The 14,304-nt window shown below is 48.9% G+C and overlaps 1 protein-coding gene across 1 annotated transcript; it reads right to left on the bottom strand.

The window, feature by feature from the left end:
* Positions 1-10,839: 10,839 nt before the first annotated feature.
* On the bottom strand, positions 10,840-13,996 carry SOWAHB (sosondowah ankyrin repeat domain family member B). The gene has a single exon (XM_028744756.2). It carries the CDS (start codon positions 13,757-13,759, stop codon positions 11,720-11,722), a length of 2,040 nt encoding a protein of 679 aa, XP_028600589.2. The 5' UTR covers positions 13,760-13,996; the 3' UTR covers positions 10,840-11,719.
* Positions 13,997-14,304: the final 308 nt, after the last annotated feature.

The following is a 14,304-nucleotide window of genomic DNA, read 5'->3' on the forward strand; positions in this document are numbered from 1 at the left end:
TGCGAGTTCCTGCAGGGTTTTTTTCCTCCCCCCCCCCCTTTTTCCCAAGCCGCTAAGCCGCTTATCCGCTGATCCGCTAAGCCGCTTAACAGCTGATCCGCTAAGCCGCTAAGCCGCTTATCAGCTGATCCGCTAAGCCCGCTAAGCCGCTAATAGCGCTAATCCGCTAAGCCGCTAATGGGCTTGCTTCGCAAGACGAAAAAACCGCAAGACGAAGAGACTCGCGGAACGGATTCTTTTCATCTTGCGAGGCACCACTGTATTTACACTATGTCTGTACAAAGGAGTCATGGCGTCCCCTCTCTCCAGCTCCGAGAGAAGAAACAGGAAGAAGTAAACGCAATAGTACAGTAGAATAATACATACAGCGGAAGAGGTAAGACTGTCTTCCGTTCCCACACTCTTCCCAGACAGGCATGTGATTTACACCACTCCCATCTGCAGCATCGGAAGTGTGAAATACTAGCAGTCCTAAGGAAAAGTGGGACATTCTGGGATCAAATCAGAAACCAAGATGGCTTCTGTAAATCCAGGACTGTCCCTGGAAAATAGGGACATTTGGAGGGTCTGGATTCCTGTGCACATGAGTGGGAGTGCTATTTTGGAGTCACATCTTTGTCCAAACGCTTTCGGAATGAGATGAGAAATAAATACGAGATCCCCCTCTTGATTTGTGTTCTCTCTGACTATTAATGTTCTATAGGTGGCTGCTGGGAACTAGTAAGCCTTCTCCGCAAGTCAGCAGGGGAGGCATTTCCCTCAGTTTGGTCCCATTTTATTGATTACTTGGTGCTCTTAAGTGCTGCTGAAAGATGATAAGAGCTGACAGGTCTGGAGAGCAAAGCGCTGTCTCCTCGCAGCTTCCTCCTTGCCCTGATGAACTGACAGAGGAGCTCAAATTCCTTCAGACGTGGCCTGGGGCCTGAAGATTCCTGTCCTTTGCACCCTGATGGGATTCTTGAGACAATCTCCCCGCTCTGCCAAAGGCCTCTTGCCAAATGACATCTTTCAAGATGTGAAAAATTCAGCTAAGGATTCCCACCCCACCCACCGAATAATAAGCCTCTTTTAGCAATGAAGGTCCCTATGGTTTTCCCAGTAGTGATGTATGGAAGTGAGAGCTGGACCATAAAGAAGGCTGATTGCTGAAGAGGAGGAGGAGGAGTTTGGATTTGATATCCCGCTTTATCACTACCCTAAGGAGCCTCAAAGCAGCTAACAATCTCCTTTTCCCTTCCTCCCCCACAACAAACACTCTGTGAGGTGAGTGGGGCTGAGAGACTTCAGAGAAGTGTGACTGGCCCAAGGTCACCCAGCAGCTGCATGTGGAGGAGCGGGGAAGCGAACCCGGTTCACCAGATTACGAGTCCACCTCTCTTAACTAATACACCATGCTTTTTGAATTCTGGTGCTGGAGGAGACTCTTGAGAGTCCCATGGACTGCAAGAAGAAGAAACCTCTCCATTCTGAAGGAAATCAGCCCTGAGTGCTCACTGGAAGGACAGATCGTGAAGCTGAGGCTCCAATACTTTGGCCACCTCATGAGAACAGAAGACTCCCTGGAAAAGACCCTGATGTTGGGAAAGATGGAGGGCATAAGGAGAAGGGGACAACAGAGGACGAGATGGTTGGACACAGTGCTATTGAAGCTACCAGCATGAGTTTGACCAAACTGCGGGAGGCAGAGGAAGACAGGAGTGCCTGGCGTGCTCTGGTCCAGGGGGTCACAAAGATTCGGACACGACTAAATGACTAAAGAACAACAACAAGCAATGAAAATGCTACTGTAAAGGAGGACAGGGGATGGGGGCTCCCCAAATTAGCTTTTTACTTTGAAGCGTGCCACTTCCACCAAGTTTGCATGATGATGCCTGACCCCAATCGCCCTTGGGTGCCTTTGAAGGAACAAACATTGGCCCCTTATTTCAAGGACTATTTACGGAAATATTGCAAAATTAATGAGTGTTGAATGATGTTGGATAGAAATTAAGGGGTTCATAGCTGTAATGTGATATGGGGGTATGGAAATAGGGTATGGAAACAGGTTAAATTTATGGATAAGGATTTGCTGAATTAACAATTTGAACTGGAATACAAGAAGGGGAGGTATGAGGAAGTCAGTGAAATATGTTATTGAAAAACATGTATTGTGAACCTTATATGTTTTTAAACTTTTTTGCTTTTTTCTTTTTGATTCTTTTTTATTGTATTAAATTTGAAAACCTTAATAAATATCTTTTTTAAAAACAACAACACATAGGCCCCTTATTTCCAAGATCTGTGGTAAAACAGGTACATCTGTCTTGATACTTAGCTCCCCTGCTGACCACAGGAGCTTAACTATGAGAAAATCGAGAATTCTTCCTCTTCTACATCCTCTTTTCCATTTGGCATTTTTAAAATGTGGCACAGATGGGCCAGAGGCAAAAAAATAAATAAATCTTGCTTTGCACATGTTCCTTAAGTATGTGTTGCATGCTTGGTTGTAGAACAGCTGTGTGAAAGCTCCTGGATCTTTCTTATTCTCAGAATAACGTTCGGTTTTGAATGGTCCTGTGGTTTTTTTAAAAACCTTTCCACCAAGATGAATTGGGTTCAGTAAAGGTCATCAGTTCACCTGCCTTCTGCTTTTAGGGTTTTTTAAAAGCACATTTATTAATTACCTTTCCAATAACAGAGCTAGAAGAATGAAGCTCATTGAATCCAGTCACGTCTTTCAGTCTGGACCACCTCACAGGGCTGTTGTTGGTTGAGGCGGGGACCATGCATGCTGCTTTGGAGAAAAAGTTTAAGAGCATAACAGCCCTGTTGGAACCGGCCAAAGGCTCAATATAAAGGCAGGGTTTAAATAAAATATATGCACACACACATACATACACAACCAAAACATTAAGTCTTTAAGACGATACACAACGCATTAAAAACCAATCCATCACAGCAAGAAAACACTATTTGGCAGCAGGAAGAACGCTTATTAACCTGTTCTCACAAATGCTTTCGAAAGAAAAGATTTTCTGATAGCAGCACCGTCGCACAATTGTAATTTCCAGATTCCCTTGGCTGAAAAACCATAAAAGGTCTGAAACAGGTTTAGCAGAGGAGAAACTGGTTTGTCTGGGCCCAGAACTCATCAGTTAACTCCAGAAGCATAATGCAGATTTATGACATATTTGCAAATAAAAACAAGCAGTTTACACGGCAGTCTTCATTCTTAACTATGTTTTAGGACATATACTGTGAACTGCAGCCAATTAATCCACTTATTAAAATGTATATTTGTTTCCTGTGTCACAGCAAGAAATGGGAGGTACCTGCATAAATTGTCCCATAAATTAGCCCCAGTCAGACTAGTCTATATCTTCAGATCCCGAAGTCTCCCTTGTGGTTTTGGCTAAGATTAAATGTCATTTACAGACAAAAAAGAATCTGTATGCCGACAATCAGTTGGCTGACTCTCTCTCTTAAGCACCAAGCGAGCGAGTACATTTTTATTACCCCAAAGCTTTCAGGGCGGTTTAAAGGTGTTTCCTTGTTTTAATGCTGAGTGGTTTTAACCATGCTCCCTGGTTTCACTGTTATGAATTCAATTTCAGCATCTGAACTGTTTTTATTGTAATTTTAAAATATATTTTTGCAAGCCGCTTGGAGTGGGGCATACATTTTGGGGCAAATAAATACAACATCGCAAACTTGCTGGAGATAAGCAGGTCTGGCTCTGGCTGAGCGGCTGACTTTGTTGTTGTTGTTTAGTCGTTTAGTCATGTCCGACTCTTCTCATGAGGTGGCCAAAGTCTTGGAGCCTCAGCTTCAGGATCTGTCCTTCCAGTCACCACTCAGGGCTGATTTCCTTCAGAATGGAGAGGTTTGATCTTCTTGCAGTCCAGGGGACTCTCAAGAGTCTCCTCCAGCACCATAATACAAAAGCATCAATTCTTCAGCAATCAGCCTTCTTTATAGTCCAGCTCTCACTTCCATACAACACTACTGGGAAAACCATAGCTTTAACTATATAGACCTTTGTTGGCAAGGTGATGTCTCTGCTTTTTAAGATGCTGTCTAGGTGTGTCATTGCTTTCCTCCAAGTACCCTAAACAGCAGGGTCTCCTCTTTAAGGATTTGCACCCAGACCTCACTGGTCCACAACGGTTGCACCGCCTTAGCAAGAGAGAAAAGCCAAAAGAATTAATCCAGGCCCAGCAATTGCAGCAAACAGATGGAGAGGATGAAGGAGAGATCAGATGGCAGTCGCAAATGAGCATGTGCTGCCGTGTTACTAGATGAAGCATCTATTTGTGTACCCCTCCAGCACATGCAAGGCCATTCTGCCAGTTTCTGCCCTTGGCAGCCTGGGTGCCTCTGGAAGAAAAGCTTGTTTTAAAAAGTGGAGGGGGGGGGGAGGACTGCATTGCCCTCGCTCTGCATATCAAAATCCTCTGTGCTTCAAGAAGGCCATTATGTAAAAGCACCCTCTAAATGATAACCTTTGTAATAATGGCTCGTAAAATCCGAACGCTTTGAAGTTTTCTCCAGGCACCTGCAAAGGAAGCCAAGGAAAACAGGTACAAATTAAAGGCAACAAGGATTTCGTCCTGTCACTGGCACCTGTCTCTGGGCACCCAGAAGTGAAACTCTGTAGATTACGCCCAGGGTGGCTGTGTTTATTCTGCAATCATCCACGGGTGCAGAATGCAGAACCAAGTCGCCCGCATAACCCAAGTTTTCTTTTTTATTAAAAAAAAATGAAACAAAAACAAACCCACAAGTTTCCTACGCCTTGCTGCCGTGCAGCCTTGAGATTGCTTATAAAATGTTTGCTGACATTTTGACTTTGCTGCTGCTGTCCTTACTGTTACTGTTTCAGTAGCTTAGAAGTCAACCCTGTGTTTTCCATTTCTCTTGTTAATCCACCACCTTGGAAGCCCTTAGAAACGGCAGAATGCAACGCAATGAGGTTGAGGGTATGTTCTGTCATATGCAGTGGACCTGTAAAAGGGTAAGAGTATTGGGAAATAATTTATATTGAATTGAAAAAAAAATGTTTTAAAGCACTTAAAAACAAAAAACCAGAGTCTTTTTTGTTGGGGATAATTCAGATGGAAATTCCCAGGTGTCAAAAAAGGCTATTTATGTATGCCACTACTGCAGCCCGTGTTTCGTTAGCCCCAAAATGGAAAACGAGCGAGGTCCCAACTAAAGAAGAATGGCAACTTAAAGTGATGGAATATGTGCAGCTTGCGGATCTAACATATAGAATAAGAGAACGAGAAGAACATACGTTTAAAAAAGCTTGGAAAATAATTATTGAATATGTGTGGGGGGGGGAATTGTGTACACTTGAAAACGTTGGCAGCATTAAGATAAATTCAACAGTGTAAATAAGTTTTGATGGCTGTAATAATGAAATACTGATTGGTTTGGTTTATATGAAATATCCAGGGATTTATGTTATGTAAAATGAACCACAGAAAGAGAAGAAGGGAAGTCATTGTTTAAATGAATTTTCTAAATGGTAAAACAGAAAATTTAATAAAAATTATAAAAAGAAAAAGAAATAAGAAAAGAAACACAGAATACAGATATAGGCTCCAAAAGCTGGAGCTTCCTGTTCTCACAGTGGGCCAACCTGAGAGAAACATGGAAGTAGGACCACAGCCTTCTCCCTTCCTTTGGTTTCCAGCAACTGGTATCAGAAGGTTTACTGCCCCTGGTCCTGGAGGCAGAGCCATGGGGTCTAGTAGCTGCTGGTAATCTTATCCTCCATGAATTTTAAAGCCATCCAAATTGGTGGCTATCACTGCCACATCTGGAAGTTGGTTCTAAAGCTTAGCTATGCAGTCTGTGAAGTAGGTCAGTCAAACCTCAGTTTCTGAACGTCTCCTGCCAAACATTTTGGAAGCTGAACGCCGAAAACCCGGAAGCAAATGCTTCTGTTTTTGAACGCACCTCAGATGTCGAACGGCTCCCGAGGCACATTTCTCCCTTTTTCTCAATGGAACCTGCTGACAGCCCATTGATCCTCATTTTTTGAACATTTTGGAAGTTGAACGGACTTCCGGAACAGATTACATAGAAAACCGAGGTTCGACTGTACAGTGGTACCTCAGGTTATAGACGCTTCAGGTTACAGACGCTTCAGGTTACAGACTCCGCTAACCCAGAAATAGTACCTCGGGTTAAGAACTTTGCTTCAGGATGAGAACAGAAATCACGCGACGGCGGCAGTGGGGAGGCCCCATTAGCTAAAGTAGTGCTTCAGGTGAAGAACAGTTTCAGATTAAGAACGGACCTCCATAACGAATTAAGTTCTTAACCCGAGGTACCACTGTAGAGTCTTTCACCTGTCCTGAATCTTCCAACACAATTCTCAACTCTATTCATGATCAGCAAAAGCAGAATCAAAATGGTGCAAGCAAGGCTCTGTGGTTTAACCCACAGTGCCACCCGCGTCCCTCTGCCTTACTCCATAGTTAATGCCATTTCCATTTGCCTTGTGCGTGTTTCTCTTTCTTGGGACAAGTGAATTGTACAGTGGTACCTCGGTTAATCCACTGTAAGAGCAAGCAATGTAGTTGAGATTATAGAATCCTAGTGATGGAAGAGACCCCGGGGGGTCATTTAGTCCAACCCCCCTGGCAAACAGACATTCCATTGTGGTGACCTAGCATTTGGCACCTAGCTTATATACCTGAGTTTCTAACATTGCCTGGGTAAGTGTCTGGAACCCCTGGAATCTCACAGCACTTCATGTGCAACACTATACAGTGGTACCTCGGGTTAAGAACTTAATTCGTTCCGGAGGTCCGTTCTTAACCTGAAACTGTTCTTAACCTGAAGCACCACTTTAGCTAATCCTGCCACTGCTGCACGATTTCTGTTCTCATCCTGCAGCAAAGTTCTTAACCTGAGATACTATTTCTGGGTTAGCGGAGTCTGTAACCTGAAGCGTCTGTAACCCAAGGTACCACTGTATTTACTCTGCAGAGTTCAAGGAACTACATGGTCCCTTAACCCTGGGCAAATCCCTCCCTGTAATTTTTAGAGTCCTGGCCACACACCCCTCATGTATGGTCTGCACTGTTGTCAGGAGAACTGTTAACTTTCAGAGCTTTGTGCTTTAAAAATGTGTAAGTAAAATCTGTCTGGGGAAAACTCCATCTGCATTCCCACCCCAATGTCCCTTGCAAATTCCCCATTCCCTCCAATTTGGATGTCCTTGACAGGTGCAGGTTTCAGAATGTGTAGCTCCACCCTGGCTCCCAGTCATCATGTGTGCAGCCTGAACCTTCAGGTGATTTAAACACTGTCCCTCTTTTTTAAAAAAAAGAAGAACGGTACCCGACTTCAAAATGCACAGCAGCTTATTTGGCACTAATTCCTATACATGCTCTGGAACAAAGGAAGTGACACCTGCGAGGATAAAGCTGGCAGGAGACTTCCTCTGTCAATAGGCTGCTTGATTCTGCATGCTGTGCTCGTCACAAGATGTTCACTCTTCTGCAGCATCATCGTCTGTGCACGAAAAGAACAAGACCGCATACGCTGGAGAAAGATTTCCTTCATCCCCAAAAGAGCAGAACGAGTGAAACTGAACAGTGCTCAGCAACCAGCAGGGCTGCAGCTGCATGTACGTGTGTGTGTGTGTGTGTGCTGCTTAATAAGGAGAGCTCTGTGGGCTTGGACCAGTGGAACATTTACTTCAGCATTCTGTTCTCACAATAGCCAAACAGATGCCTATAGCTTGATCCAAGGGCAGCAGCATTCTCCCTAGGACCCTCGTACTTACGGAACCACCTCTCCTGGTATGTCCCACAGAGGACCTTATGGTCCTCAAACAAAAACATCTTGGAGGTCCCGGGCCACAGGGAGGTTAGGCTGGCCTCAACCAGAGCCAGGGCTTTTTCGGCTGTGGCTCCGATCTGGTGGAACGCTCTGTCACAAGAGACTAGGGCCCTGCGGGACTTGACATATTTCCGCAGGGCCTGCAAGACAGAGCTGTTCCACCAGGCCTTTGGCCAAGGCACAGTCTGACCCCCTCCTTTGGTAATCCTCACAGAACTCTAGCCCAACAGTTGCCATTAATTTGATTTGAACTGATTTTATAATGAAATGATTTTAGAATGTATTTCAATTAATTGATTTGTGATTTTATGTAAACTGTGTTACTTTTACTGTTGTTAGCCACTATGAGCCCGGCTTCAGCTGGGGAGGTCGGGATATATATATGTGTGTATATATGTGTGTGTGTGTGTGTGTGTGTGTGTGTGTGTGTGTGTATAAAATTATTATTATTATTATTATTATTATTATTATTATTATTATTATTATTGCGGTTGACCAGGTTGGACCCCGCCAAAGACCCAGGCCAAAATCGCACCTCTGCAACCTGGCTTGGGCTGGCTAGGAGGCCACCTCCCCATCCACACACTTCCCCGGCTGCTCTTCTGCTGCTCTGGGTAGCCGTGATATCTCCTTGCCACGGGCACAAGGGAGCTTAGGTATGCCTCCGATTGCGATTCTCATAAACTGGCATTCAGAGCAGGGGCTATCGGCCCCTTGCAACCAAGTGAAGGCACCTGGGTGCCAGGATGGCGCCTGACAGCTCCACCATCTGCAGGTACATGCCTGGGGGAGCCTTGGATCTGGACTGTTTTCACACACTGACTCTTGAGAGTCCCATGGACTGCAAGAAGATCAAACCTCTCCATTCTGAAGGAAATCAGCCCTGAGTGCTCACTGGAAGGACAGATTGTGAAGCTGAGGCTCCAATACTTTGGCCACCTCATGAGAAGAGAAGACTCCCTGGAAAAGACCCTGATGTTGGGAAAGATGGAGGGCACAAGGAGAAGGGGACGACAGAGGACTAGAGGAGAGAGGACAGTGTTCTCGAAGCTACTAACATGAGTTTGACCCAACTGCGGGAGGCAGTGGAAGACAGGAGTGCCTGGAGTGCTCTGGTCCATGGGCTCACAAAGAGTCGGACGCAACTAAACGACTAAACAACAAAACACCCCATCCGGTCGAATTCTATCTGTGATATTTTATCTGCACCATCAGAATGAATTTCAGGAACCAAAATGCTTCATCTGTGGAGCCTGAGCAGTGAACAACATGATAGTTAACTATTGCAGCTTGTCTTCACTTAACCCACCCCACTGCACTGTGAAGAATATTCCTGTGCTTTGAATGGCCCACGTCACCATTAAGAAAAAGAGGTCAGAATAGGCCTATATATTTGTGGACTGTCCCTGGACCAAGTGACTTTTCTTCTTTGAGTCCTCAAAGCTCTGAACCTGGCTCAAGGCTGTCATCTGAACCAGCCAGATGCTTAATCACAGTCCGTCCATCATTTGAAAAATAAGACTATTTAGAGCCACCTTGCCCCAAAATGGCAACTGGACATTCAGTTTTGGCAAATGTAACCTTGGTTTAAGGCAGGGGTCAGCAACCTTTTTCAGCCAGGGGCTGGTCCACCGTCCCTCAGACCATGTGGGGGGCCAGACTATATTTTGAAAAAAATATATGAATGAATTCCTATGCCCCACAAATAACCCAGAGATGCATTTTAAATAAAAGCATACCGGTACATTCTACTCATGTAAAAACACCAGGCAGGCCCCACAAATAACCCATAATTTATCTCATGCTATTTTAAAGACATCCAAGTTGGTAACCATCACTACCTCTTTAGGGAACAAACTCCATAGTTTAACTAAGCACTCTGTGAAGACATATATGTACAGCTGAGTTAAGACTATATTGCACCATCTATGACAATGTTGTCCAATATTGTGAGGACAACACAATAAGCTCAGTGCTGCCTTAGCAAGACCATGTGTGCCCCCAGAGTGGAACTTGAAGACACGATGCATCTCCCTGGTCCTTTTTGCTGCTGTCTCACACCAAGTTAAACCAAGGTATGACTTAGCATAGAGGGATGCAGGTGGCACTGTGAGTTAAACCACAGAGCCTAGGACTTGCCGATCAGAAGGTCGGTGGTTTGAATCCCCGCAATGGGGTGAACTCCCGTTGCTCGGTCCCAGCTCCTGTCAACCTAGCAGTTCGAAAGCATGTCAAAGCACAAGTAGATAAATAGGTACTGCTCCGACAGGAAGGTAAACGGCGTTTCCGTGCGCTGCGCTGGTTTGCCAGAAGCGGCTTAGTTATGCTGGCCACATGACCCGGAAGCTGTACGCCGGCTCCCTCAGCCAATAAAGCAAGATGAGCGCCGTAACCCCAGAGTCGGCCACGACTGGTCCTAATGGTCAGGGGTCCCTTTACCCTTTACCTTTATGACTTAGCATGCTGCCCAAATCAAGTTAAGCTCACAGTTAATTTCTTTCCCTCACTCACCATGAGCTGCAACCAAGGTTTGTTCAACAACAAAAAGTGGATTTTAAAAAAGGAAGCCCATTGTGCCACCCAGCATTCCAGCAACATTGACATAAACAATATGCCTAAGGTAAAGGTAAAGGTACCCCTGCCCATACGGGCCAGTCTTGACAGACTCTGGGGTTGTGCGCCCATCTCACTCAAGAGGCCGAGGGCCAGTGCTGTCCAGAGACACTTCCGGGTCACGTGGCCAGCGTGACAAAGCTGCATCTGGCGAGCCAGCGCAGCACACGGAAACGCCGTTTACCTTCCCGCCAGAGCGGTCCCTATTTATCTACTTGCACCCGGGGGTGCTTTCGAACTGCTAGGTTGGCAGGCGCTGGGACCGAGCAGCGGGAGCGCACCCCGCCGCGGGGATTCGAACCGCCGACCTTTCGATATGCCTAAGTCAGGCCAAAACAATATGCCTAAGTCAGGCCAAATGATATTGAATATATATCAAGGAGCAAAGAAAAATAAAATAAATTTATTGACAGGCTTTTAAAAATAACATAGTAAAATAAATTCCGAGGTTTTGCTGATTGTTTTCCTTTCAGCTCTGTGCTTTGGGGTGGCCAAAGAGGGAAAGGATTTCATTTCATTAACCCAATATTTGAGATAACACTTCAACCCCACTCCAGAATTTTGTTGTGGTTGTTTTCCTTAGGTTTAAACTCCTCTAAAAGGTGATCCCAGCTTAATTAAAAAGGAGTCCCCAGTCTGTCTGTCTCATTCACAACCTGTTCCTAAAGGCAAATAATTAATTGTGGCTGTTGTCGGGCAAATGACACCCCAGTTCAAAAGCCTGGCCATCTTCACCCCGAAGTGACATCCTGAATACTGTTATTATGGTGGTTTCAGCTACAAATCCACCAGCCCCAATTCCCCAAGCACCTACATATTAAAAGCTCTCCTGCATACAGAAAACCCCCACTCTTTGGAGGGGGAGTTAAAAATGGGTTTGAGATTCTTAGCTGTTTGGTTCACCCTTCCATACAAGCATTCCTAAGAGGTCAAAGCTGTCCCCACCAGCATCCAAACAGTGTACATTCTCCCACACCTGATCCTGAAGACGGGGCACTAATAAGAACATGGTTAAAAACAGTTTCTCTGTGATGAGGCACAGAGCAACAAGACTTGAAGGAGTGGGTGCTGCGAGACTTCTCCATCAATTGACCCCGGTAGAAGCACCTGCCTAGGATAATTGGAAAAAAATAAAATCAATTAAAATAAATATGGATAAAGTGCTCAATTCTGCTCTCCTCTAGTCCCTCGCCAAATCCAGCCACATTGCAGGCAAAGCCCTTGGGAATCTCTCCATTGGTTTAGCTGAGAGCATCCCCTGAGGTCCTCAGTCATTGTACTCCTCTTCCTTCTCCTGCAGCAGCTGGAACCTGCTCCCCATTTTCCACTTGATGTGCTGAGGTTTCAAGTACGCTGCCAAGGAAGTCTTCCTGCTGACTTTCCTGCCCAGCTCCGGGCTCTTGCCTTTTTTCGGGCCGAGTGAGGCGGAGCTCCTGGCTATGGGGTGGGCTGGGAAAATGGTCTTGCCCTGAGGAGCTTCCAGGAGCTGCCACACCTCCCCGGAGGTGGCACTGCTCAGGTACTGCCAGGGCCTCTTGCCACTGCTGTCGCGAACCTGCGTGCTGCACCGCAGCTTCTGCACCAGCAGCTTGACGACCAGCTGGTGGCCGTGCATGGCAGCCAGGTGCAGAGGGGTATACCCGCAGCCGGACTTGGCATCCACGTCAAGGTCCACGCCGGCTTTCCTGGCACCGGCGACAAAGTCCTGCATCACTTGCACGTTCCCGTGCTTGGCCAGCCAGTGGAGCACAGTGTAGCCCATGATGAAGTCTTTGCGGGTGGCCAGGTGGGGGTCTTCCAAAAAGAGAGCCCTGGCCTGCATCCACGAACCGGTGGCCACTTTCACCAGCCAGGCGTGCTCTCGGGGTTCCAAGGGCACAGAGGAGGACCTGCCTTCGCTCGGAGCATCTGGATCCGGGCCCAGCCCTTGCAAATCAGTAGAAGTGGCCAAGCATCCTTGCCTCTGGACCAGCCGTGGGCTCCGGGGGGTCTCCAGGGGAGAGGGAGACAGTCTGGTCACTTTCCAGGGGTTGGGGGGCTCTTTGCCGGGTTTGGGGGAGTCTGCGTCCCACAGCTTGTCCCAGGAGGCGGCTCTGCTCACCACCCGGTTGAGCAAGGCGAGGTGTTCTGGGATGGCGCCATCCTTGGCCAAGCCATTTCCGTGGGGTCTGTAGCAGAGGCTCTCTGGCCTGGCCCGGGCTGTCCCTGTTGAATTACCGCCGTGGCCGTTCTGCCTGGCAGGGAAGGGCTGGTGAAGGACGCCGGCGCGCCCTTCGGGCCGATAGGAGTCGCTGCCTCCGCTGGCGCTGCTGCCGTCTTCGCTCGCCGAGCTCGCCTTCTCGATAAAGTCCTCCAGGTCTTGCAGGGAGAGCTGGCACCGGATGCTCCGGAAGACGGGCGCGGGGTCCCGCCGGGCACCCAGCCCGGGCAAGGAATCCTGAGAAAGGCAGGCGCTCCCCACCGAGCTGGGGGGCGACGGGCGGGCTGGCCAGGAGGACCCTTCTTCGCGCTGCAGAAGGGGGTCAGGCAGGGCGGACTGGTGCGTAACGGCATGCGCCCTCTCCACCCACTCGCGGATCCTTTGCTGGGGGCTGGCGGCACTTGGAGGCGCGCCCATTTTCCCGACGGGTAAATAGGGGCCATTTGACTGCGGCGCCCCGCCTAGTAGGAGCGGAGGGTCCCCGCGAGGAGCCTGACGGGGATCCCTTTGGCTGTGCTGCTCCGTTCCAAGCAGGGCGCACGGCTCCGAGGGGCTTCTCCGGCCGCCTAGTGCGGGGTTTGGCGGAAACAGCGCCCCCGATCGTCCTCCCAGCCCCCCCGGGTGGCACCTGCGAGGTTCCGGGCAAGTCCTAAGCTGGTGGGCCGAGCCTGGCCCGGCGCGCTCCTCTTCCACCTGGCGCTGGGGAGGCTCCTGGCCGTGCGCCCTTGGCGCGCGCTGCGCCCCGGCCTGGCCCTGCAGCGCCCCCCGGCCGACTGCTACTTCCAGAGGGGGTGGCAGCGGCGACTTGGCGGCTTGGCTCTGGGCGGCATCGTCGGCAGGTGCCTTGGGCTCCTCTCCCACCAGCTCTCGGTAGCGCTTCCTGAGCACCACGTATTTGGCGGCGCCCGGCGGCTCGTCCTGCTTCACGGTGGCCACGGAGTTGACGAAGCCCTTGAAGAGCTCTCGGCGGCGCTGCAGCTGAGCCGGAGACGCGTCGGGGTCCCGCAAGAAGTGCCTGAAGTGGCTCAGCAAGGCGGCGTTGGCCACGCTCCCCCCGGCCTGGCAGAGGAAGTCCAGCACCTCGGCTTGGCTCAGCTCTTTGGCCATGATGACCTCGAAATCCCGGGCGCACGGATCACCTCCGCCGGCCCAGCGCGCACGGCTCTCGCTGCTGCTGCCGCCGCCGCTGCTTCCTCCTCCATCCAGCCATGCTCCACCTCGCCAAGCTTATCTCCTCCCCAGCCCCGCCGCGGTTCCGCACGCCCGAGGCATTCGGGAACAGAAACCGCCGCACACGCGCGCTCTCCCCCGGGGCGGCGCCCAGGATGAAACTTCTTCCCGGAGTCAGTTTCACCTGGCCTCCGTAGCCCCGCCCACGCCCCACCTCGTGGCCCCGCCCCGCCTTGGCCCCGCCCCTTCTGCTCTTTGCCCCCATGCTTGACAGCTAAACTTCTGCCTCTCGCTTTCTTTGCAAATCAGCCTGACCTGTTTTGGAGATATTCCCAAGCGGAGGTCAAGGAAAGTGTGTCTGCGGAGGTGAGGCCCAGGAAGAGTTCCAAGAGAGAACTGTTAGTATCTTACCCTCAGGTGAATTACGTTACCATGGGGGGGGACACACCTTACAGCTTCTACTTTGTGGAAGTGTGTGTGTT

The sequence above is a fragment of the Podarcis muralis genome, chromosome 9, assembly GCF_964188315.1.
Source record: "Podarcis muralis chromosome 9, rPodMur119.hap1.1, whole genome shotgun sequence".
NCBI lineage: Eukaryota > Metazoa > Chordata > Lepidosauria > Squamata > Lacertidae > Podarcis > Podarcis muralis.